Genomic DNA, 26,245 nt, shown 5'->3' with positions numbered 1-26,245 from the left:
TAAAGTTTACTGGTTGAGCTTCTGTAGATGGTTAATCCATACATAAGAATGAATGGAAGTATGTGTAAAATATTACTGTGGATCTGCTTCTATTCTGGTTTAGGACACACTGTGCTTATCAAGCTTTTTAGAGGTTTGTTACAAGAACTATCACATAAGAGTGCAAGTTATATTTTCTTACTTCCTTTAAGCTATATACCTAGAACTTTAGTTTGGAACAATATAATCAAAAGGATAGTTGCTACTCACCTTATAGTTGAGATATTGAGTCGCAGGTAGGTACAATGAAAAGGCTGTCGGAAAGTGAGCTTTTCTCCAACAAGGCCTTTGTCAAAAATGGACACACACACACACACACACACACACACACACACACACACGGAGAGTTCCCACCTGAGCAGTTCAGAAAAGCTGGTGTTGGTAGGAAGGATCCAGATGACACAGGCTGCGAAGCAGTCACTGAAATGAAGAACGTTGTATTGGGTGGTGTGCTCAGCAATGGGTTGTCTAGCTTTTTCATGGCCACACTTTGTCGCTGGCCATTTACGCAGACACTTGTTGGTTGTCAAGCCCACGTAGAATGCACCACAGTGGTTGCAGCATAGCTTGTAGATCACATGACAGGTTTCACAGGTAACCCAGCCTTTGATGGAATAGGTTACTTTTGTGAGCAGACTGGAGTAGCTGGTGGTGGGAGGATGTATGGGACAGGTCTTCCATCTAGGTCTATTACAGGGATATTAGCCTTGAGGCAAGGGGCTGGGAGCAGTTATTGTGTAGGGATGGATGAGAATGTTGTATGGTTTAGGTGGGCGGCAGAATACCACTGTGAGAAGGATAGCAGGTAGGATATTTCTCATTTTAGGGCACGACATGAGGTAGTCGAAAGCCTGGTAGAGAATGTAATTCAGTTGCTCCAGACCTGGATAACACTGAGTCACGAGTGGAATGTTCCTCTCTGGCCGTATGGTGGACCCTGGTATATGGTGGGTGACTGGAAAGATAAGGCACAGGAGATCTGCTTTTGTACAAGGTTGAGAGGGTAATTTCAGTCTGTGAAGATCTTGGCGAGACCTTCCGTATATCTTGGGAGGAACTGGTCATCACTACAGATGTGATGGCCATGGGTGGCCAGACTCGGTACAGAATGGGTGGCAGCTGTTGAGTGGATGTATTGCTGGTGGTTATTATGTTGGATATGGACAGAGGTACTGATGTAGCCCTCTTTGAGTTGAAAGTCAACATTGAGGAAAGTGGCTTATTGAGTTGGGTAGGAGCAGGTAAAGTGAATCGGGAAGAAGATGTTGAGGTTCTGAAGGAATGTAGATAGGGTGTACTCACCCTTGATCCAGATCACCATGGTGTCATCAGTGAATCTGAACCAGGTGAGCAGTCTGGAATTCTGGGTATTTAGGAAGAATTCCTCTAGATGGCTTATGAATAGGTTAGCATAGGATGTTGCCATGCGGGTGCCCATAGCCATACCCTGGATTTGTGTCTAGGTAATGTCTTTAAAGAAGAAGTAATTGTGGGTCAGGATATAGTTGGTCATGGTGACCAGGAAGGAGGTTGTTGGTTTGGAATCTGTCGCATGTTGGGAAACATAGTGTTCAATAGCAGTAAGGCCATGGGAATTAGGGATATTAGTGTAAAGGGGGGTGGCATCATAGTGACGAGCAGGGCACAATGTGCTAAATGAACAGGAACTGTGGAGAGTCAGTAGAGGAAATGGTTGGTATCTTTTGTGTAGGGGGGTAGGTTGTGGGTAACAGGTTTACTGTTGGTCTACAAAAGCAGAGATTCAGTGGGGGCTCAGTGACTGGCCACACAGGGAATTCTGGGTGATTATGTGTATGGTCTTTAGGAAGCATGTAGAAGGTAGGAGTGCGGGGAGTGGTAGGGGTGAGGAGACAGACTGACTCTGGAGAAAGGTTCTGGAATGGACCTAAGGATTTGAGGAGAGACTAGAGATCCTGCTGGATTTGTGGAATGGGGTCAAAGTGGCAGAGTTTGTAGGTGGGTGTCCTTCTGCCAGGTAATCCTTGTGGTTCAAAACAACAGTGGTGGAGCCTTTGTCAACAGGTGGGAATACAAGGGCAGGATCAGTTTTTAGCTGGTTGGTGGCAGTTTTCCTGTGGATGTAAGGTTGGTTTGCATGTTGAGGGATTCGAGGAATGATGGTGAATTTCAATGTTACGAAATTCTGGAAAGTTAAAAGGGTTTGATTTGTGGGCATGGGGTGGATCACAGTTGTATGGAGGAGTGAACTGAGTCAGATAGGGTTTGACATTGGTATTCAGTTGAGTCTGATTGTTAGGTTTGGTGGTCAGAAAGTGTTACCACTGTAGGGACTGAGAAAAGGAGAGAAGGTCTTTAACAAGTCCTGCATGATTGAATTTGGGAGTGGGGCAAAAGGTGAGACCATTGAAAAGGACAGATACTTCTGCAGGACTAGGGCTTTTAGAGGAAAGGTTCATGACTGTTTCAGCTCTGTTTATGTTCTGGATACTGTGTGGTGATGGGAGGGAGTTTTTGAGGGCGAGGTAAATGTAGTAGGTTTTCCTTCTGAGCTCTTGATATTGATATAGGTGGTTCTTTTTTCTCCAAAGGTGTCGTTAATTTTCCAGAAAGCAGTATCTATCTTACCTCTAGGAATATATACCTTTGCACCCTTACATTTATCCTCTAGCCATCCCTGCTTAGCCATTTTGCACTTGCTACAATCTCATTTTTGAGACGTTTGTACTCGTTTTTGCCTGCTTCATTTACTGCATTTTTATATTATCTCCTTTCATCAATTAAATTCAGTCTCTCTTCTGTTACCCAAGGATTTCTACTAGCCCTCATCTTTTTACCTACTTGATCCTCTTCTGCCTTCACTATTTCATGTCTCAAAGCTACCCATTCTTCTTCTACTGTATTTCTTTCTCCCATTCTTGTCAATCATTCCATAATGCTTTCCCTGAATCTCTCTATAACCTCTGGTAATTTCAGTTTATCCAGGTCCCATCTTCTTAAATTCCCATGTTTTTGCAGTTTCTTCAGTTTTAGCCTACAGTTCATAACCAATAAATTGTGGTCAGAGTCCACATCTGCCCGTGGAATTTTCTTACAATTTAAAACCCACTGAGCAAGATGGCACAGTGGTTAGCACACTGGACTCACATTCAGGACGACGACAGTTCAAACCTGCGTCCGGTCATTCAGATTTCGGTTTTCTGTGAGTTCCCTAAATCACTTCAGGGATGGTTCCTTTGAAAGGGCACAACCGATTTCATTCCCCCATCCTTCCATAATCTGAGCTTGTGCTCCGTCTCTAATGACCTCATTGTTGACGGGATGTTAAACGCTAATCTCCTCCTTAAAACCTGGTTGCTAAATCTCTGTGTTACATTATATAATGCATCTGAAACCTTCCAGTGTCCCCCGGCCTCTTCCTCATGTACAACCTTCTTTCATAATTCTTAAACCAGTTAGTTATGATTAAGTTATGTTCTGTGCAAAATTCTACCAGGTGACTTCCTCTTTCATTCCTTACTCCCATTCCGTATTCACCTACTACTTTTCCTTCTCTTCCTTTTCCTACTATCAAATTCCAGTCCACCATGACTACTAAATTTTCATCTCCCTTCCCTTAATTTCTTTTATCGCATCATATTTCTTCAATCTCTTCATCATCTGCAGAGCTGGTTGGCATATAAATTTCGTACTACTGTGGTAGACAAGGACTTCGTGCTATCTTGGCTACATTAATGCATTCACTATGCTGTTCATAGTGGCTTAGCTGCGCTCCATTTTTTTATTTGTTATTAAACCTACTCTTGCGTTACCCATACTTGATTTTTTATATATAATTTTCTAGTCACCTGACCAGAAGTCTTGTTCCTCCTTCCATCAAACTTCACTAATTCGTACTATATCTAACTTTAACCTGTCCATTTCTCTTTTTAAATTTTCTAACCTACTTGCCCGATTAAGGGATCTGACATTCCACTCTCTGATCCATAGAACACCATTTGCCTGATAATGATGTTCTCCTGAGTAGTCCCTGTCCAGAGATCTGAATGGGGGCCTATTTTACCTCCAAAATATTTTACCCAAGAGGACACCTTCATCATTTTAACCATACTGTAGAACTGCATGCCCTTGGGAAAAATTACGACTGTTGTTTCCCCTTGCTTTCAGCCGTTCACAGTACCAGCACAGCAAGGCCGTTTTGGTTACTGTTACAAGGCTAGATCAGTCTATCATCCAGACTACTGCCCCTGCAACTACTGAATAGGCTGCTGCCTCTCTTTAGGAGCCATACGTATGTCTGGCCTCTCAATAGATACCCCTCTGCTGTGGTTGCACCTACTGCACGGCTATCTGTATTGCTGAGGCACACAAGCCTCCTCACCAACAGCAAGGCCCACGGTTCATGGGGGAGCCCATTCCATATCCCTTACAAAGTGCTAAGACCACGTGTTTGTGTGAGATGGCCAATTCCAACAGTGGCTCATTGATGTTATAGTATACTACATTTTTTCATTATGTGAAGTGTAAAATACTACATTTCTGTACATATAGAGCAAGTTTCCTACGTCTGCACCACTTTGAAATCTTATCAACATCTGACTTAATATTTATGCAGCTTCTTTCAGATTGTACTTCATTATAGATAACTGCATCATCTGCAAAAAGCCCGATTTTACTGTTAATATTGTCTGCAAGGTAATTAATATGAGGCATGTTCTTTAAGTAAGTACAGTTTTGAAATTAAAAAAAGATGTGCTAAGATATCTCAATAATTTTATTTTTACATGAAAGCCTGTACCTTAATCTGCACACTGATGCCATTACAGTCTGATTCTTCCTTGTTTACATTGTGTACTGAGTGTTTAAGATGCCTCCAATAATCGGGAGTCCTGCCGACTGTGAAGTAAGGGCTATTATAAGATTTCTTAGTGCTAAAGACCTAAAAGCGATCGATATTCATCGTGAGATCTGAGCAGTTTACGGAGAAAACATTATGAGTGATGGAATGGTGAGAAAGTGGATGAGAGCATTTAAAGATGGTCGCACAAATGGGCATGATGAACAACGGAGTGGGCGTCCTTCGATCGTTAATGAAAGTTTAGTGCAGGAAGTGGACAATAAGGTGAGAGAAAACAGACGCTTTATGATTTCCTCCTTGCGGGATGACTCTTTTTAATGTTACTCATAGTGTTTTGTATGGCTTTGTGACCGAGCACTTGAATTACCGAAAATCTGCGCTCGTTGGGTACCGAAAATGTTGACGGATGTGCACAAAACCAAGTGTTTAGACAGTGCATTGACTTTCCTTGAGCGGTACCACAACAATGGTGATGATTTCTTAAGCCAAATTGTTATGGGCGATGAAACATGGGTGGCCTACGTCACACCAGAATCAAAGCAACAGTCCATGGAAGTTGAGCAAGGGCATCGTTTTGCTGCAAGACAATGACCGTCTGCATGTGGTGAATCAGACCAAAGGTCTCATCACATCTTTTCGATGGGAAGCTCTAGATCATCCTCCGTACGGCCCCGATCTTGCGCCCAGTGACTACCATCTGTTCCTGCACTTGAAGAAACACCTGGGCAGTCAGTGTTTTCAAGACGAAGTCAAAACAGTGTGATGCAGTGGTTAACAAGTCAGGTGGCAGACTTCTATGAAGAGGGTATTCAAAAACTGGTACAATGTTATGGCAAGTGCCTCAATATTGACGAAAATTATGTAGAAAAGTAGATTAAGGTACAGGCTTTCATGTAAAAATAAAATTATTGAGATTTCTTAGCACGTCTTTTTTTTATTTCAATACGGTACTTACTTAAAAAACACGCCTCATATAAAACATGAACAGCAAGGGTCCCTTACACTTCCTTGGAGCATCTGAAATTACTTCTACATGTGTTGATGACTCTCCATCCTAGATAACTTGCTGCGTCCTCCATATGAAATCCTCAACCCACTCACAAATTTTACTTGCTACGCCATGTAATCATACTTTTGGTAACTGCCTTGACTCAAAGCTTTCAGGATGTCATATGAGAAAAGTTCAGGTTGGGTTTCCACATGCTCAATGTTTTCAAAATCCATGCTGGCTGGCATTGAGAAGGTCATTCTATTCAAGATACCTCATTATGTTTGATCCCAGTATATTCTAAGTAAGACTCTACAGCAAATCGATGTCAAGTATATGGGATGGTAATTTTGTGGATCTACTGCCCTTCTTGTAAATGGATGTGTCCCGTGCCTCTTTCCAAGCACTGGGCACAATTTTTTGTTTAAGGCATCTATGATAGATTATAGTTAGAAGAGGGGCTAACTCGGCCACAAATTTAATACAGAATCTGACAGGGATTCCATCAGGCCCTGAAGCTTTGTTTAATTTTAACGATTTCAGCTGTTTCTCAACACCACTGACACTAATACTTATTTCATTCATCTTTTCAGTGGTACGAGGATTAAATTGGGGTAATTCTCCTGGGTTTTCCTTTGTAAAGGAGCATTTGAAAATGGATTTAAGCATTTCAGGTTTTGCTTTGCTGCTGCCCTCAATTTCAGTTCTTGGCTTATTCACTAGGGACTGGACACTGACTTTGGTGCCACTAACAACTTTTACATGCGAATTTTGTGAAATGTCATTTGACAATATTCTGCTGTGGTAGTCATTAAAGGCATCATGCATTGCTCTCCTGACAGCCTAACATGTTTCATTCAGCATCTCTCTATCTATAGCCTTGTGTTTTGTTTTACACCTATTATGCAGTAATCTTTGTTTGTGTAGAAGTTTCTCTTACAGCAACTACCATGGAGCTTCCCTCCCATTATAGAACATTCTACTAGTATTTACACGAAATTAGGGGTAAGTTATTGTAGGCTACACTGCCCATACTTTTAACCCCAACTGGATTCCTGGAAAATCTTTAGCTCAGAAGGTGCATTTTTGGCAGTGGAACATGCATTGCAGTTGTTAAGTGACTTGCAGGTTTGAAACAAATGAAGGTTCCTGTTAACAAAGATCACACTAATGTATAAATGCTTAATCTCATCTGCCCTTAATACCTTCCTCTACCACTTGGCTCTGAGGAAAGCCCATATCTATTAATCCAGGTACTTCTAATAATTCGGTGCTTCTAACATCTTCATATTGTGATCACAAGTAACAATATTATGAAAGGGATGGTTGCTTCTCACCATCCTTTTCATAATATTGTTACATTCCATTCTGGATTTTCCATTGTTTGATATTGTGATCAACTAGACAAAATGCCTTTTACAAATCTAAGAAAATACAAGTATTTGGTGCTCCAATAAGTGATTCCAAGCCCTGCTTAGTAGATCAATGTAGATTGGTTTTTTTTTTTTTTTTACAGTAATGATTTTAAAATGTTGGTTTGAAGCATATTATAAATGGTTAAAAAAATATCTTCGAGAAAACATCTGTTTTTAAGCTACTGGAAGAAGTTTCACTTGATGGGAATTGATGAAAATGTGCAGAATTGCTTATATGACATAATCAAACTATTTCTGGTTCATATGAATATTTGTTGTTGAGTGACTGTATTGATAATCAGTAGTCAGTACTATCTTCAGAGTGCAAAAAGTGTAGTACTACTGATAGATACATATAAGGTGAAACATATACTCTACTGGTATGTCAAAGGCAATAGTTCATTTTTCAGGTGGGAGAGAGGGAGAGATTGGAGGAGGTTAAAAACTTAGGGTAGGTCACTCAGACCCCAGTATGAGGCAGACCCGCCCGTAATAAGAATGAAGTGGTTTGTGTGCCCTTTTCCTCACTGCTTGTGAGTCTCTCTCATACTGGAGTCTGAGTGAGCTGCCCTACTTTTTTAACCTCCCCCAACCTCTCCCTCTCTCCCACCTGACAAATGAACTATTACTTCCAAAAGACAGACAGAGCCTCCCCTTTTACTTTTATATTTTTCTATCAGCAGTACTATACTATTCATTTCTGTCTCAAATTCATGGTGTTTTGTGGTCTTCAGTCCAGAGATTGGTTTGATGCAGCTCTCTGTGCTACTCTATCCTGTGCAAGCTTCTTCATTTCGGAGTAACTACAGCAGCCTACATCCTTCTGAATCTGCTTAGTATATTCATCTCTTGGTCTCCCTCTATGACTTTTACCATCCATGCTTCCCTCCAGTACTAAATTGGTGATCACTTGATGCCTTAGAATGTTTTCTACCAACCAATCCCTTCCTTTTGTCTGGTTGTGACACAATTCCTCTTCTCTCCAATTCTATTCAGTACCTCCTTATTAGTTACGTGATCTACCCATCTAATTTTCAGCATTCTTCTGTAGCACCACATTTCAAAACCTTCTACTCTCTTCTTGTCTGCGCTGTTTATTGTCCATGTTTCACTTCCACACATGGCTACACTCCATACAAATACTTTCAGAAAAGACTTCCTGACACTTAAATCTGTATTCGATGTTAAAAAATTTCTCTTCTTCAGAAATGCTTTCCTTGCCACAGCCAGTCTACATTTTATATCCCTTAAATTCATTAGGTTTTTTCTACTGAATTTTGTATTGACAGTTTCATGTATATTAATATAACTGCTTTGTGGAATACAGACACAGTTTCATGTATATTAATATAAATGCTTTGTGGAATACAGACATAGGAACAAAACAGTGGAATGTCTAGGATGGAATAACAACAACATGGAAAGGGTAGATTGCCACCCACAAAACAGAGGAGACTTTGAGGTACAGGCAGACATAATGAATAAAATGCTAGACATATTTCAGATTTTGGACGAGTCAATTACGCTGTCACAGAGTCTTGCCATGGCCACAGGAGTGTGCTTTTTGGTGACTTATTTGGTTATGTGTGTAACTGTGTATACTTTTTCTAGAAAAAGAGCTAGTGCAAATTTTGTTTTTACTATCAAATGTTTCTGTGCTCCAGGTGAGTGGTTTCCTCTTCCTTATTTTATGTACTGATTCAACCAGGAATTTCCATTATCGATAACAAGTCAAATACACTTTTATTTTCAGCAATAACTGTAGTTGGATATTTCAGTACTGTATAAAGCTAAAACTCTTGATTATTTTCGACTCATCTCTTCTGTGGTTGGAATTATTTATTACTTAGCTACCAATTTTTGCTGCATGAAGTGTCATACATGTGTCTGTTAAGATACGAGAAAGAACATAATCTCATTCAGCATAGTTCATGTTACTATCTTATCTTGCATAGATGTCTAACAAAGACTTACATAGATATTGCAATACATATTTGAAACTTTTGATTATATATGTTTTTCCAGGATGTGATACAGATTCGCAGCTCTCTTATAACTGATTACTCAGCATTTCCTCATAAAGGAATCAGCATGTACAATGATTTAGTAGCAAATTCAGCACTTATACAGACAGGCATTAAAAGGTATGGTAACAAAGCTACCTCTGTTTGTACAGAATAAATATCAATACCTGTTAGAATATTGCTCACTCATATTATTGAAATTTTGCAGCATTGACACAATATTGGAAGGTGGCTTGCTTACAGGAAACATATATGAGTTGTGTGGTCTTTCTGGTACAGGGAAAACCCAAATTTGTCTTGCAACAACAGCACATGTAACATCAAATTTGAAACAAAGTATATATTACATTGATTCAAATTTGTCTTTCTCAGGGGAAAGAATGCAGTCAATATTGGATGCCAGATGCCTTGATGATGAGGTATTGTTGTGTGTTCATTACTAACTTATTTTCAGTTTGAGTATGAGTAATTAACACTCTATACCATTACTCTGATAGTGTATTTCTGACACATTTCCTTAGTAAGACTTGTCCTGTTCAAATTACAGTAACTGTATTTACCATGTTTCATAGGTGTATGGTTTAGTGGCTAAGTGGGTGTCAGGCTATGTATCCAAAGGTCTGGAACTCATTTCTGTCAGACAGGTATTATTTTCTGTCCATTGCCACTTCTTTCACCTCTGCCAATGATTTGTTTATGTGAAAAACATTAAGTTTCATGGTGATTCAGAGTCAATGTTTAACTGTAGATTCCCTTACAACTGACTGAATAAATCAGTTTTAAGGTTGGAGGAAGATGAGGGCATACCCCATAAAACAAGACCATGTCTAGCTAGTAAAGGCGTGTGCTGCTGAAACCATCTTCTGAGCTAAGATAGCTTTGTTTTATTTGAAAGGCTTTAATGTAGTTATTAGTGATACAAGAATTTTCATACAGTTCATTGAATTATGAAAATATCTTCAGTGTGTCAGAGTAAAAAGGGGTTTTGGCCTGCAAGTTAAAGTGGCAGTTAACCGAGAGACCCATATTTATTTATTTATTTATTTATCTTTTGTTCCGGTGATCCATGTTGTGACACAGGATATGGAACGTGTCAATTTTACAAGCTTTCGGCCAGAATTTATGGTAATACATAAAACAAAACAAAAACAGTAAACAGTAACTTAGGTCCCACTACAAAAAAATACATTTTAGAGATAGATAGAGATTACAAAACAAAAAACAGTAAACAGTAACTTAGGTCCCACTACAAAAATACATTTTAGAGATAGATAAAGATTACAAAATAATAAGTGTTACAGAGAAATAAATATTGCAAAATATATGTTTACAATAAAAATATTTGGTATTACAAATACAAATTTGGGCATACATTTGCAATTTACAATACAAGAAATGTTAAACACTGTAGTTCAGGAACTCTTCTAATGTATAAAATGATCCTTGCAATAGGAACTGCCTTAAGGTTTTTTTAAACAAGACATCATCATCTACCGAACACTTAATTCTTGAAGGGAGGGCATTAAAAATCTTACAGCCACTGAAATGGACTCCTTTCTGCACCATACTTAGATTTGGCTGTTCATAGTGGATATCATGTTTCCTTCTAGTATTGTGACTGTGATAGACTATTCAGCTTAAAGATGGATTTTTCTTTCCTTATGAAGCACATCAACGAGAATATATATTGCGCAGTGTATGTAAGTATTTCAAGCTTCTTAAAAAGATTCCTGCATGTGGCTCTAGGATGGACTCCACACATGATCCTTATGGCTCTTTTTTGTACACACAGTACTTTTTTAGCCAGTTGCTGATTTCCCCAAAATATAATTCCAAATGCCATAATTGCATGAAAGTAACCATAATACGCTGACTTCATGGTTTCCATATTTCTATAAGAAGAAACAATGCGCAATGCGTATGTTGCTGAACTTAGTCTTTTGCACAGATCCACGATGTGGTTTGACCAATTCAGTTTGCTATCAATATGCAAGCCTAGGTATTTTGAGGAATCTACCCTGGTTATTGTCTGCTCACCTATCTTTACAAATATTTCCTCATCTTTGGATGTTTTGTGGAACTGAATGTAGTTTGTTTTACAGTAATTTAAAATAAGGCCATTAATGTTGAACCAGTTCACCATTTCATTTAAAACCTTATTTGCCGTTTCCTCAAGTTTATCTACTGAATTATCAATAAGTAGTGTAGTGTCATCCGCGAAAATGGTGAATCTACAATATTCTGTAGAGAGAGAAAGATCATTTATAAATATAATAAAAAGTAGTGGGCCCAGAACTGAGCCCTGCAGCACTCCACATGTGATGGTACCCCATTCTGAAGATACTGGAACACCATCTTGACTATCTACTACAACTTTTTGTTTCCTGTTTGACAAATATGAGTTGAGCCATTTCCCTGCTGCACCACTTATACCGAGATGTGCAGCTTTTTGGAAAAGAATTTGGTAATATACACAGTCAAATGCTTTTGTTAGGTCACAAAATATGCCAATCACTTTCAGTTTTTTGTTGATAGATTCCAAGAGTTTGCCAGTAAATCCAAATATTGCATGAATGTTAATGACCATTCTAACAGGTATACTTCAGTGAAACCTGACGTAGGGACAGAATTCTTAATATAATGTTTGAAGAATCATTGCTCAGTTCCCACTTGATTACAATTTAAATTTCTGTGTTTTAGCATAGTAACTCAAGGAAACTGTTGTTACTCATCTACTCCAATTTTGTGGAATCAGAGTGCTTTCATTAATAGCTTTAATGTTACTTTATGTGCAATGTCCCAGAAGATAATTCCATAAGGTAAGATCTACATCTACATACATATTCTGCAAGCCACCAAACGGTATGTGGCAGACAATACACTGTTCCACTACTATTAATTTTCTTTCCTTTTCCACTCACAAATAGAGCAAGAGAAAAACAACTGTCCAGAAGGGTGGTTTGATGAGTCTGGTATATTTCCCTGAAAGGATGGTACATTTTTGTTGCACCTTCATGGTTGGTTAACTTGTTTATTCCAAGGGTCATATAAATAATTTCAGCAACGTACAGTTGATAGCAAAAAAAATAAAATAAAGGTACTGCTGAATGCAACCATCATAATGTAGCTGTGTTGCACGTCCTCTAAGTGTCAAACTGGGGTACAGTTGTTTGACTATTCACAATGGTTACCACAAGAGACCATTAGAGAACACAGCTCTTTGTAGCCATCAATCAAATATGTAAACTAATAGTGCAATACAACAAATACTAGAATACACACTGTTAGAGGTGAAGCAGACTCTAATTCTTGTAAATTAAACTTCATTACAATAAGTGACACTTCAGAAGTCTTGTCACACTCATTAGATGACATGATGAGTAGTGGTTCATGTTCGAAGTTTGAACCCACTGTAAACCAGACAAAGCTTGCGCGTCTGATTGAGACTCGACTAGGCATGAAGACAAGTAAAATATTGAAGTGTTCACCAGTATCAGTTTGCAAGGCCGAATATCCAAACCTGGAAATAAATGACAATATGTTTAGCACTGCAGCGGGATCCCCATGAAGCTTATATTGGCCCTGAGAAGTAATCACAAAAGTTATGTAATAAAGTGCAATACACAAGTGTGAAGTGTCATGAAGTAAAGTTATGATGATGGATATGGAGTAGAACTCAGTACCTATATGAATTGTGCACAATCAAATGTCAGATACTAAATATGTTCACCAACTGTCTGATAGCAGAACCTGAAATGACAATACAAATGATTTTTGCTGGCAGGGATTCAAACCGGGCACCTTTAATTATTGTCTTATACCTATGAATAGACATGAAATATTTTTTTGTTTCTTCACCAGTAGCAAGATATGCACATGTTTGGCTAGAGGTGATGCAACAAATAGTTCTGTACAGTCTGAGACTCCAGCCCTGTGCATATCGATGTTGTTGTCCCCAACCGAAGAGGTGTCAACTATAAAATTCTCTTTCACAAGTAGTTAGGATCACACCACACAGAGACCTGGACGAATTTGGCACTATGAGGAAACAAAGAATAAGATTCCCAGTATGATCCCGAAGGTTTCAAATCGGGAGAGAAATTGGAATTGGCGTTCGAATACCAGTCCAGTGCCAATATTTTTAAAATCTCAATGTCACTTAAAATAAGAAGTGAAGGTCCTGTGATTTTACATGATGACTGGTTTGTGGCCGGCTGGAGTGGCTGTGCAGTTTTAGGCGCTACAGTTTGGAACTGAGTGACCGCTACAGTCGCAGGTTCCAATCCTGCCTTGGGCATGGATGTGTGTGATGTCCTTAGGTTAGTTAGGTTTATTTAGTTCTAAGTTCTAGGTGACTGATGACCCCAGAAGTTAAGTCGCATAGTGCTCAGAGCCATTTGAACAACTGGTTTGTGAAATAAAATAACATTACTAGTATAAGAAAGCATATTAGAGTCAGAGTTTCTGCAAGCCGTTGCTTCGGCCTCTGACAGCCAAAACTGATCCAATTCTGTTCCAGTCAGTAGCGAATGGACATGTTTAATGTTGTTTTGGAATCACGGCATAGTCCTTGGCATTACTGGAGGTGAAGAAGGTATGATTGTGGCTGTTAAAACTGGTACCCCCCAACGGAAATCGAACCCACACCTTAGTCATTCCAAGCTAGCCTCAGTCCATCCAACCACTGAACTTCAAGTGTGTTAGCATCATGTTTTTGTCATAATGAGATACACAGCACAAGGTATGAGAACTTGTGACTTCCACTTGAGCTTTTGTTGTGAATAACCTACTCATGTTCTAGTAGTCAATGTCATGCAGTGCGAGTGCAAAACCATGATATCAATCCCATGCTTTTCCTTTCATTTTTAATCCATATTCTGTCAGTCTGCTAAGAGCAGCAGTGTGACAGAAGGTCAAAGACAGTTTCGTTCATTTTTTAACCAGCAAGTAATAGAAAAATCTTGCAGACACATGTTTGCGAAAGGTCTCTTGAATGTTATATATGAAGGTAGTATCTGTTCCAGAAAGAACAGATACCATTGATGACCGTGCAGTTTCTCTAGAATGAAATGATAATTAAATCGACACCCTGGCTGCAAACAGGCATCGATGTACATCGCTGGGAACATGTCGAAAATGTGTGCCCCGACCGGGACTCGAACCTAGGATCTCCTGCTTACATTGCAGATGCTGTATCCTGCAGGGACTTATCCCTTGCACGCTCCCCGTGAGACCCACATTCCCAACGTGTCCACACCACTACATTCATAGTGCGCCTACTAGATGTTTGCCCATCACACTCATTACTTGTGGCAGATTATTCTACCAAGTCCTGAACGAGTTGGGGCATAGCGTGTGCATTCGCACAAGTTCAGTTGAGCTTCTTAAATATTATATATAAAGTACTGTCAAATATCTTGTTTGGTAGACTTTCACGTATAGCGGAATACATTATTGGAAGCTACCAATGTGGGTTCAGACTAGGAAAGTCAACTGTAAATCAGATATTTACTCTCCGACAAATAGTAGAAAAGACCAATGTATGCAGTTTTGGCGTGCAACATTTTTCATTGACTTTAAATCTGCATATGGCACAATAATCTGGGCCAAACTTTATGAGGCAATGCAGGAATTTCGAGTGCCTGGAAAATTGGTGCGTTTAAAAACAAAATGTATTGTTCTTGATATACATCTGGTGGCCCAAAGAAGGTTTTTTGTGTTAAGAACTGCTTCACAGTGATGTGTCCCTCGGAGTTGACATTTGTTGCCAACAAATGAGATGCCTCACAGTCACAGAGCAACTAATGTGATGTAGGAGCCAGCACATAGGGGCTGGGTTGGCAAACACACCTACCTTAAGTCTTCCAATCTGGTACCTGCCTGTGTTTACCTTCCTCACTCATTATCAACCAATCACCAAGAAAGTTGGTTTTCATTTGTTTTGGAAATTGCACTTTACATGTGGCTTAACTCAGAATCAGCAAGCTGTTACATGCATGGGATCAAAAAACTACCTGCACATTATCACAGTTTTTGATAACGAGGTGGACTATATTGATGACAATTTCTCTGATATTTGTGTCTATTGTGTTCAATAACTTAACAAGAAATTCTGTTAATATGCACTACAACAATACAACTGGCATCTCTACATAGTACCATACAATAAATGGCTATCTTAATTAAACATGAATTCTTTTGTCATATTCAAGTATCTTTACCGGACAATGAAAATATGACAATATGACTATGAAAGTAGTTGCTAAAAGAAATACAGTTAACAGAGTATTAAGTGATATTATTTCATTGACACGTTTGTGTATTTTTAGTAGCAGTTCCACAGTATTTTATGTTTCTTACCTCTAGATCTACTGGTTACTGATCATAGTGAGACGTATTATGATGACAAAATTTCTAAAGGTGTCATTGGGCTCTGAGCACTGTGAGACTTAACATCTGAGGTCTTCATTCCCCAAACGTGTCATTCAGAGCATTGTTACAGAGGAGGTAAAATGTTACTCTTGCACCAGTTTGGAACTGAGGGCTAGTGCCTCTGCCTCTTTACAGTGCTTGGAGCAACAGCTGCAGCATTCATCACCTCCTCCTTGCCCTTGTTATGGTTGGTACAGACAATTTGCAGTCTAGACAATGAGATTAGTTGTAACTACTGTGAGAAAATAATCTCCAGTCTGTAAACATTTATTGGCTAAGTCGATGACACATTAAAGCAGAATTTATTAAGAATTTTTTATTGGTATACCGCAAATATATCAAGTGAATCTTGCAAGATAATTCTCTGTCATTCCAGAAAGTAACAAAACTATCACAGTGTCACCAGACATGTTCCAATATGTTGTGACCCTATCATAGACATAGCAGGACAGTTGTGTTTCCAGACAAGTCTTTCTTGAGTGGGCTAACAATTTAGGAGCACATCTTTTGCATCAACAAGGAGTAGTCTAGTATTTATGGTAATGGAGAAGAATGGAAAGTTGCACAGACCACTGCAATACATATTGAAGAAAATAAACATAATCCACTGAATTTCAGATCCATTTCATTGAAATCGACATGTAGCAGGACACATGAACAAATACTTTGTTCCAGTATTATGAAATGCTCTGAAATTTATTAACTATAGACATCAAAGCAGCATGGATTTGGAAAGCATCACTCTTGTGAGAGACAGCTGGCACTTTATTTGCACAATGTATTGTGTACACAGACTCTCAAATTGACTCTGTATTTTAAAAATGCTTTTGATATTATTCATCATTAGCGGCTTCCTATCACAATACTTTGCTATGGACTACTATGTCTCACTTACAGATTGGCTTTGTAATTTCCTGTCTAAAAGGTCACAGTTCGTAATAACTGACAGGACATCACATAGTGAAATGAAGTGATGAGTGTGATTCCGCAAGTAAAGTGATGTGGACCTTTTGCTATTTCTAATATACAACCTCTTGACAATAAAGTTCAATGAATGAAGTCAGAACGATTGATTGGGCAACACTGGGGAGTCAATGCTGCACCTGCATAGCGGCCGGTATTGACAACCTGCTCCGCCATAGTTCAGTTGAGCGTCGTGTGTGTTCCGCATTAGACCTGTTGGATGAAGTGCTTGTTTAGTGCATTGGTTCTGAACTGAGAACAGGACAATGAATGAGCAAAGGATCAATTCAAAATTTTGTGTTAATCTTGGTAAGACACCGAAAGAAAGGCATGCAATGCTGGTATGTGTTTATGGGGATCAAGCACTGCCCATGAAGTGTGTGTATGAGTGGTTCATTCATTTTCGAGGAGGCTGGGAATGTGGTTCTGACAATCCCTGTAGCGGACAACCAGGGACCACCATCAGTGACGAAAACATTGAGAAAGTGAGGACATTAATCAAGAACAACCATTGATTAACTGTGCGCGTGATAGCAGATGAACTGCAGATGAACCATGAATCCGTGCGACAAATCCTTACCCTTAGAAACAACAAGGGAATCGCCATTGATGCAATGTGTAACCATGATGAGAAGTGGGCGGCTATCAGTTTCCTGCTGGGGATGGATTTCAGCAAGAGGAGCAAGAATTCTTCACAGAATAAAAGGAAAACTTGACAGCGAGCAGTGCGCTCACATATTGGAAAATGTGATGCTTCCAACAATTCAAATGCTGTACAGAGAAGGAGATTTCACAGTGCAAGAGCACCGTTCTCCCATTCACAAGTCTGTATTCGTTCAGCAGCAGCTCTCCATGATTGCATCAATGTCATGGGCTGACTGCCATGGGCTGCTGGTATGAACACTATGGAAAACAATTGCGCTAAGGTCACCAGAACATTAATGAGGAACTGGCCCTGAAACCAACCAGCTACAGCTGATGCTCTTTGGAACTGCATTCTTGAATCCTGGGAGGAAGTTGCTTCTTCAGGCCATTACGTATGATGACTTATAGATTCTATGCTAAGACACATGAGAGAAGTACAAAATAATGTGGGATTCTGGATAAAATATTAGAGTCGTTACAACATTTTGTTACATCATCTTTTTCTTCAGTTTTCCTCATTGAGAGGCAGTGAAAGATCACTTGGCAACAGATCAGATAAAATTTGAGATAGTTTTCCTTTGAGTTTCCCTTTTTAATTGAAGTTACTTTTACTTTCTTTTGAATATGCAGTTTGTTAAATATTCTGTTTTTATTTAATTTATACCCTCTCTAGATACTTACAAAGTAATCTGTTTAGATGGACACTTTAAAAGAATTTTGTGTTATTTCAAATACGTCTCTCTCTTACCCTCCATCTATTAACACACACTTCACCTTCCAAAAATTATGCACACCATTTCATCTTATATTTATTCGTTGTTAATTTGTCCTCCATTCTTTCTCTCATTCTCTCACCTCTCTTATATTATCACTTCAGTTGCCCTTCTACTCCATCTTCCCAAAATGTTATAAACAAATTTAGCAGTTTCTATTGAAACTATACGTTCTCGTTTAGTTTCTGCTTTCTTTACTGTCCTCTATCATTCCTTTCAACATCTATGAAACCATATTCTTTTACCTCCCCTTCCCTATAATTCATTCTCCATTCTGGAAACATTCCTTCCTTTTCTCTCTGTCCTAAGATAAAATGAACTGCAGCATAACTCTAAGTAAGGAATACTTTGCAAACTTTTGACTCTTTTATTGTACACTTCTGCAGTCCTATCCATTCCTAGATCTTTCTTTGTCCCTCATTCCAGGAATATTTGGTATTTCTCTGCAGTAGTTCTTGCAAGGATGTGCCTTGGTACAGAAGTCCCTTATGAATTGCTGGTAGTACAAGCACAGTCCAAGAAAACTTCTCACATCATGAGTATGTGGAGGAGTTGACTGCTTGTATTTTCTCTGGATCAGGACAAACTCCATAGCCATATTTCTTGGGCAACGAAGAAGCACTTTTTTGAATTCAGGCAGAGATGTGCAGCCAGAACACACTTCAACATGATCGTCAGGCAGCTTAAATGTTCATCAAATGTGTTCAGAAAAATGACATTGTAATCCAGTAGCAAAGGCATGACATCCATTTAAGGTGTCAAAGCAGGTGCTGAGAAATACTTTGCTCCTTTCAAGAAGTCTAGGTTGTCATGAAGTTTGAGAGTTTGTTGGCTTCTATCATACTCAGATTTATCATGTGGCATAGGGCCAAAGCATTACATATGTTTGACTGTGTTGTTTCCCCATGTTATTGGGCCCTGTTATTTATTGGTTCTGCTACAAATTGAGCCTGCTGCTGAAAGATGTCAAACACTTTCTTCAGTTCAGCCTGGTATTTGTACCAGCAACTGAGCTACTCTTCATTGTTCTTGAAACACTACTGGGCTGTGCCATCAAAGTAAAAGTACACATTTGCCAAACACGTCACATCATCCCACCTGTTCTATTTAGTAACTCAGTTGAAACCTTTCAGCCATTTCATTGGATCCGGACAAGTATCACTGGCTGATGAATGCCTGATGTGGAGCTGACTTACTGCTGTTTTGGAAACCATCTGCCTCCCAAATATACGGATTTTAGGAATGGTGTAAGGCTTGTATTCTGATTTCTGTCCATGCAGACTACTGACTTTACATTTGTTTTGACACAGAAAATTTCTGGACTGGAAGGTCATGAGCACTTTGTGCATGAATGGCCTTGTATTATAGTTCAAACTGACAGTGGGATGTGTATTTGAAACTGTTGTAAGATTGTCAGTGCATTATAGAGCTCCGTGGCATAGCAGAGAAGCAAAATATTATGTTTTGCAATTGTTAAGTTGTGCCATAAACTGTTTTTGCAGTCATTAAAGAGAGCAATTGAAAATGAATGAAATTTTCCTTTGTTGAATTTTCAAGAAAAGTAAAGTGGATTCCATAAACCCTAATTTCTTCAGTGACACACTAAATTTCACTCTGCCTGGCTACATGCAATGAGCTGACTAAATTGCTAATGTGGCAATAAAGTGCACATGTCAACTAATTTCTGCTATTCAAATGATGGTGCTTTCATGTTTTCACAAGCTCCAGATCATTATGGATTGCTTCTTGCAACAATAGCCACCCTTTACTGTGGTTATCAGAAAGGAATTGAGGAATTCAGAAACTAAAGAAATATGTTTGTAAATGATAGAACACAGCAATCAGTCACCCCCTCCCCCTTTTTTTTCTAATCCAGATTATAGCTAATGTCTAGCCATTATCAGTGTACTATTTTTTAATCTCGATACATGTTAGTTCCCTGTTGTTCGGGCATCACAGTTCTTGGAATACTAGTATTCAAAGACCTGTGATTAACACCCGAACAACAGGGACCTAGCATGCATCGAGATTAAAAAATAGTGCATTGATAATGGCTAGGCACTAGCCGAAATCTGGTTTTGTGAAAAGAAGAAAGAGAGGAAAAAAAAAAAGAAAGGACGACTGATTGCTGCGCTCTATCATTTATAAATTACATAACAGCCACTGAGTGCATCCACTTTCCTAATGGAAGGTAACCTGATAAAGAAATATGTTATTCCAACAAGTGGGTAATTTCATCACTTATAATTTTGTGTTTAATGTGTGTTTACCTGTGTTAATTAAAATTGTATGTCACAATGTACATAAATAGTCCACAGTAATTAAATTAGTATTTTTATTTGTTTTACTTCTTTCAGGAAATTGGCAATATAATGAACAAAGTAAAAGTGGTAAATGTTAGAAATATTTATCAGCTTTTTTCGTTCTTCCACAAATGGAAAGAAGACCTCCAGGAAATGAGGGGAGACTACAGCATTCGTCTTGTTATTATTGATTCATTACCACCACTGTTTTTTAATTTTTATGGAGAAGGCCATAATGATGGTGAGAGAAAATTAATATATTATCAATTAATTAGCTTTTCTATTATTTCAACAACATTTTTTTGAAACATTCACTGTGGTTTTAATTTTAATGGACAGTATGTGAAGGTTAAGCTGTGAATGTGCTTGTGTATTATGTTGGGTATCCTTCCTAGCAAAACTAGGAGAACAGGTTTTTGTTCGTTTTACTGAGCTCTCATTTGATAATCTTATACTGTTGTTGCATGCTTGAAATAAAACTTCTTCTGTGAAATTGCAATCTTATTAATGCTTCAGTAGTTGATCATTAGATTCAGTCAAGCTTTAGAGCCAAACTGGTGTATGAGGGTTGTCAGCAAGAGGGAAAACAATCCCTTTCTGTGCTTCTAAGAGTGTTATATGATCTGCAGAAGTTGAGATATTCTCTGATTTTGTATATTCTGTCATGAGGGATAACTGTCAGGTACGTGGACTGACTTAAGAAATACATTAATAAATAAAAGCAGCAGGCATTATGCCACATTAAGTCCCACTAAAGTCCTATTTTTTGTTTGTGTTAACATGGACTAAAGTTAAAGCCCCAATAGTATAAGAGCATCTTTTCTGAAAAAATCTCATTTCCCAGTCATAATAAATAGCTGCTACTTGCTTAATATTTACATGACAGCACTGATTTTTTTATTTAGATAAGCAGATAATATGTCAAAGAAATGACTAATGAGAGAGGTTTTTAATTCTTCTTTCAATTTCCAAAACTTTCCAATTTATTGTTGCACATTTCTAGTAGCTTGTTAAAGTCATATCCATTCAAATACAGATTTCACATTCAGTGCGAAACTGACATTCATTATTTCCCCCAGTACAAATCAGAAACAATGTACTGAACATTTAACAAAGGAATTCCATGATCTTTGAAGATATCTTTGCAAGAGTTATGATTATCTATCTCAGGTAGTAATATTTTCCCTTATTGGTTTGTCCCAAAATGGTGAACAAAACCCAAATAAAATCTTTATTTACACCTGCATCTGTATTGTGCAAACCATTGTGAGTGCATGGTCTGAGAGTACTTCCGATAGTACCATATGTTAAGGGTCTTCCTGTTCCATGCACATATTGAGTGCAGGAACAATGATTCCTTAAATGCCTCTGAGCAAGCTATTGTATAGCCCCAGCCAAGTGGTGTGATTGGTAATGATAAATTTACATGCTGCAATAACAACTCTTTGTTTATTAAACTTGAAATAAACTCAGTACAGTTTTAGAGGACAAAATTCCAAACTTGAGTACAACAGAAAAGCGCATCTTGATGATGTGCAGCCATTGTCGACTATGACAGAGTCCACGATTGTCAGAAGTTGTGATGTGTTGGGAGGTACTGTGGATGATCAGCAGCTCTGTGCCATGAGGCTGTGTGCTTGTGGACTATTGAGACACAGGTGCTGGTACAGAATTATCACAGCGGAGGGGTGAGATGACTTTGTCTGATGGGAGCAGCAGCAGCAGCAGTGCCAGTGCCAGCGGCAGACATTGTGGTCCATAGCATATACTTGAGATGGCTAGTGGTTAGTCTGTGGCACAGAGTGTGAACTTCTGTCGAAAAGCTGAGCCATCAGTGGAGGAATACAGTCTCTGGACACTTGACGCAAATAGGTGCCAGCAACTTCAGCACTGTTTGCCGTGCCCTTTATGCTGTGTATTGGTGCATCTTGTGCTCCCAGATGCTCTAGCAGCTGCAAGAAGTGTGGCAGCAAACAGCCCACTGAATCTTCTGTTGATAAACAACCTCCTGAGGTAAAGCAGGAGCCATATTTGGCCCGCAAAGCACATCTGTGAGTGAGGTGGCCGAATGCCAAATGTGCAGGGGCTCAGCCCTGCTTATACTACATTATAATCTTGTGTTTGTGTCCCTATGGGAATGATAACATAAGAGGCTGTTACTATGTTCCTAGGTTCCTCACTTAATTGAGGTTCTTGGAACTTTGAAAGTAAGCTTTTATGGAAAAATTTGCACCTGTCTTCAAAAATCTGCCAGTTTAGGCATTTCAGCATCCCTCTGATGCCCTCTTTTGAGTCAAACACACCTGTTGCCCTTATTTGTATAAATTTAATCCCCCTATTAGTCATGTTTCACACATTTGAGCAACATTCTTGAATGGGTCACACAAGAGCCTTTAAACAATCTTTTTTGTTAACTTAGTGTATTCCTCATTATCTTTCCAATGAATCTAAAACTGAGTCTGTGTGATCACTCCATTTCAAATCGCTCAAATTTTTACACCCAAGTATTTGTGTGAGTTATGACACATTAATGTCAAAGTCATAGGACACCACTTTTCTGCATTTTGTTGAGTGTACACATTTTTAAATTTCTGGACATTTAAAGCAAGCTGGTAATCTTTTCTCCACTTTGATATCTTTTCAAGATCTGATTGAATTTGCAGATTTATTTATTTCTTTTTGGGTCATCAGTCTCCTGATCCTGTGCCAACCTCTTCATCTCAGAGTAGCACTTACAACTGGTGTCTTCAATTAATTGCTGGTTGTATTCCAGTATCTGTCTTCCTCTATGGCTTTTGTCCTCTACTGTTTCCCTCTTAACAAGTGTCCTATCACCCTGTCCCTCCTCCGTGTCAGAGTTTTCCACATATTCCTTTCCTCTTTGATTCTGCACAGAACCTCCTGATTCCTTACCATATCAGTCCACATAATTTTCAACATTAATCTGTAGCACCATATCTCAAATGCTTCAGTGCTTTTCTGTTCTGGTTTTCCCACAGTCAATGTTTCACTGGCATACAATGCTGTGCTCCAAACGTACATTCTCAAATTAAGGCCTATATTTGACACTAGTAGACTTCTTGTGGCCAGGAATGCCCTTTTTGCCACTGCTAGTCTGCTTTTGATGTCCTCCTTGCTCTGTCCATCATTCTTTATTTTGCTGCCTAGGTAGCAGAATTTCATAACTTTACCTACTTCGTAGCCATAAATCCTAATGTTAAGTTTCTCGCTGTTCTTATTTCTGCTACTTCTCATTACTTTCATCTTTCTTCAATTTACTGTCAATCCATATTCTGTTCTCATTAGACTGGTCATTCCATTCAACAGATCATGTAATTCTTCTTCACTTTCACTCAGGATAGCAAAGTCATCAGTGAACTGTATCGTTGGTATCCTTTCACCTTGAATTTTAACCCCACTCCTGAATCTTTATTTTATTTCCATCATTCCTTCTTTGATGTACAGTTTGAACAGTAGGGGCAAAAGACTACATACTTGTCCTACACCCTTTTTAATCTGAACATTTCTTTCTTGGTCATCCACTCTTATTACTTCCTCTTGGCTCTTGCACATATTGTGTATTACACGTCTCTCCGTATAGCTTACCCATATTTTTCTCTGAATATTGAATATCTTGCACCATTTTACATTGTCAAACACTTTTTCCAGGTCAACAGATTCTATGAAAGTGTCTTGATTTTTCTGTAGTCTTGCTGCCATTATCAACTGCAACATCAGAATTGCCTCTCTGGTGCCTTTACCTTTTCTAAAGCCAAACTGATCATCGTGTAACACATCCTCAATTTACTTTTCCATTCTTCTGTATAATTTTCTTGTCAGCAACTTGGATGCATGAGCTGTTAAACTGGTTGTGCGATAATTCTCGCACCTGTCAGCTCTTGCTATCTTCAGAATTGTATGGAAGATATTCTCCTGAAAGTCAGATGGTATGATGCCAGACTCATACATTCTACACACTGTAATCTAACCGTCCCTCACATCATTTGTCGAATGTCGCTGTCTTTATGGTTAACTCTATTAATAAGCTTCAAGAGGAGTAAGATTTACAATAAAAATTTTACTTATAATCTTTTCTTGTAGTTGGCTTCAGTTCTTTGTCTAGGGACTGGTTCTTGAAGCTGAAATTTTTAACACTATAGGTTCTCTTGGTTCCAATTGACATAATACATTTGAAGTGAGCCTTGTATTTTTTTGTTTTACGCTAAGAATTTTATTCTCTCACATTTTTCTGTATCACACTGTCTTTACGATTTCCACATCAACAAAGCAGAAAATTACATTGTTCTTCCAAAAAATAAACACACATCTGATCACATCAGAGGCATGTCCACTACTCCCTCACTCTGCGGTACTAACAAACTTCCAAAGGGCTTATAAATTTGCTTGGCATATGAATTTCTATTAATTTACATTATCATTTTATAAATGAATCCAGAAATTGACATAATTAATTTGTAGAACATTATTCTTTTGTTAGCTATTCAATTTTTTTCTTATGGTCACTTCCCCATCAGCAGTCCACTCCCAGGGATCGGAATGGGGGGCTATTCCAGAATCTTTTGGGCACTATTTCAGAATCTTTTGCCAATGGAGAGACCACCATGACACTTTGTCAATTATGGGTCACATGTCCTGTGTATATATGTTATGTGTCTTTAATGCAGTGGTTTCCATTACCTTCTGCATCCTCATGCCATTAATTATTGCTGATTCTTCCGCCTTTAGGGGCGGTTTCCTACTCCAAGGACAAGAGACTGCCATAGACCTCTGTCCACTCCTCCATCCTCTTTAACAAGGCCATTGACAGACTTCTTACACTGGAAGTCTTCGGCCACCAAGGCTGATTATTTATAAAAATTTAAGTGGTGTCAGGTTTTGAACCTGGGACCAATGATGTTTTGAGTACTAATCAAAGATGCTACCGGTAGACCACAAGTGCAATTATTGATATACAGTATGAACAACAAAGGCCCCAACCCACTTCCTTGGGGCATTCCTGAAGTTATTTCTACACTTGTCGATGATTCTCCAGTGGAGATAACATGCTGCATCTTTTCTACTAGGAAATCCGAAATACATTCACTTTGTTTGATGTGCTATGTAACCACACTTCCGTTCATAGGCATCAGTATGGTACTGAATTAAATGCTTTTCAGAAGACAAGGTGTATTTCAGTGCCTAAATGCCATGGCCCATGTTTTGAGATTCTTCAACAGTGGATGTCAGTAATCCGTAATAGTGGGTGGTAGTTTTGTGGATACCATTCTTGTAGACATGTGTGAAATGTGATTTCTTTTTTTACTGGGTCCCCCTTTTTTTGTTTGAATAGTCTACAATTGATTATGGTTAAAAGAGGGTCTATGTTAGCAGAAAAGTCTGTGTAGATTCTTAAAGAGATTCTGTCAGTCCTTGGAGCTTCAGACATTCTAGTGATTTCGGCTGCTTCTCATCACCACTAACACTAATATCTATATCAGTCATTTGTGCAGTGGTGCGAAAATTAAATTGGAGCAGTGCTCTGAGTTTTCCCACTGCAAAGGATCATTAGAAAACCAAGTTCAGTATTTCTGCTTTTGCATTCCTACTCTAAAGTTCAGTTCATTCATCAAACATAATTGTCTGGACAGTACAGACAGCTCTGTGTATGACCAGAATTTCTTTGGATTTTGTGAGAACTCTTTCGATAATATTCTGTTGTGGAGATCATTCAAGGCTTTGAGTGATGCTGGCCCTTGCCACCATGAAATGTTCTACTAGGCACATATCTATCATTTGCTTGATTAAGTATTTTTGCAACCTTGAATC

The 26,245-nt window shown here is 38.7% G+C and overlaps 1 protein-coding gene across 1 annotated transcript in view; it reads left to right on the top strand.

Moving 5' to 3' along the window:
• LOC126182350 (DNA repair protein RAD51 homolog 4-like) overlaps window positions 1-26,245 on the top strand; it is a 110,939-nt gene that overhangs the window by 65,848 nt on the left and 18,846 nt on the right. Inside the window, exons 2-4 of the mRNA XM_049924842.1 lie at window positions 9,305-9,423; window positions 9,512-9,722; window positions 20,474-20,660. Coding sequence (XP_049780799.1) covers window positions 9,305-9,423; window positions 9,512-9,722; window positions 20,474-20,660 — 517 coding nt within the window. The remainder of the gene's footprint in view (window positions 1-9,304; window positions 9,424-9,511; window positions 9,723-20,473; window positions 20,661-26,245) is intronic.

Source organism: Schistocerca cancellata, chromosome 1, assembly GCF_023864275.1.
Source record: "Schistocerca cancellata isolate TAMUIC-IGC-003103 chromosome 1, iqSchCanc2.1, whole genome shotgun sequence".
Classification (NCBI taxonomy): Eukaryota; Metazoa; Arthropoda; class Insecta; order Orthoptera; family Acrididae; genus Schistocerca; species Schistocerca cancellata.
This window is presented reverse-complemented; position numbering and strand designations above follow the sequence as displayed.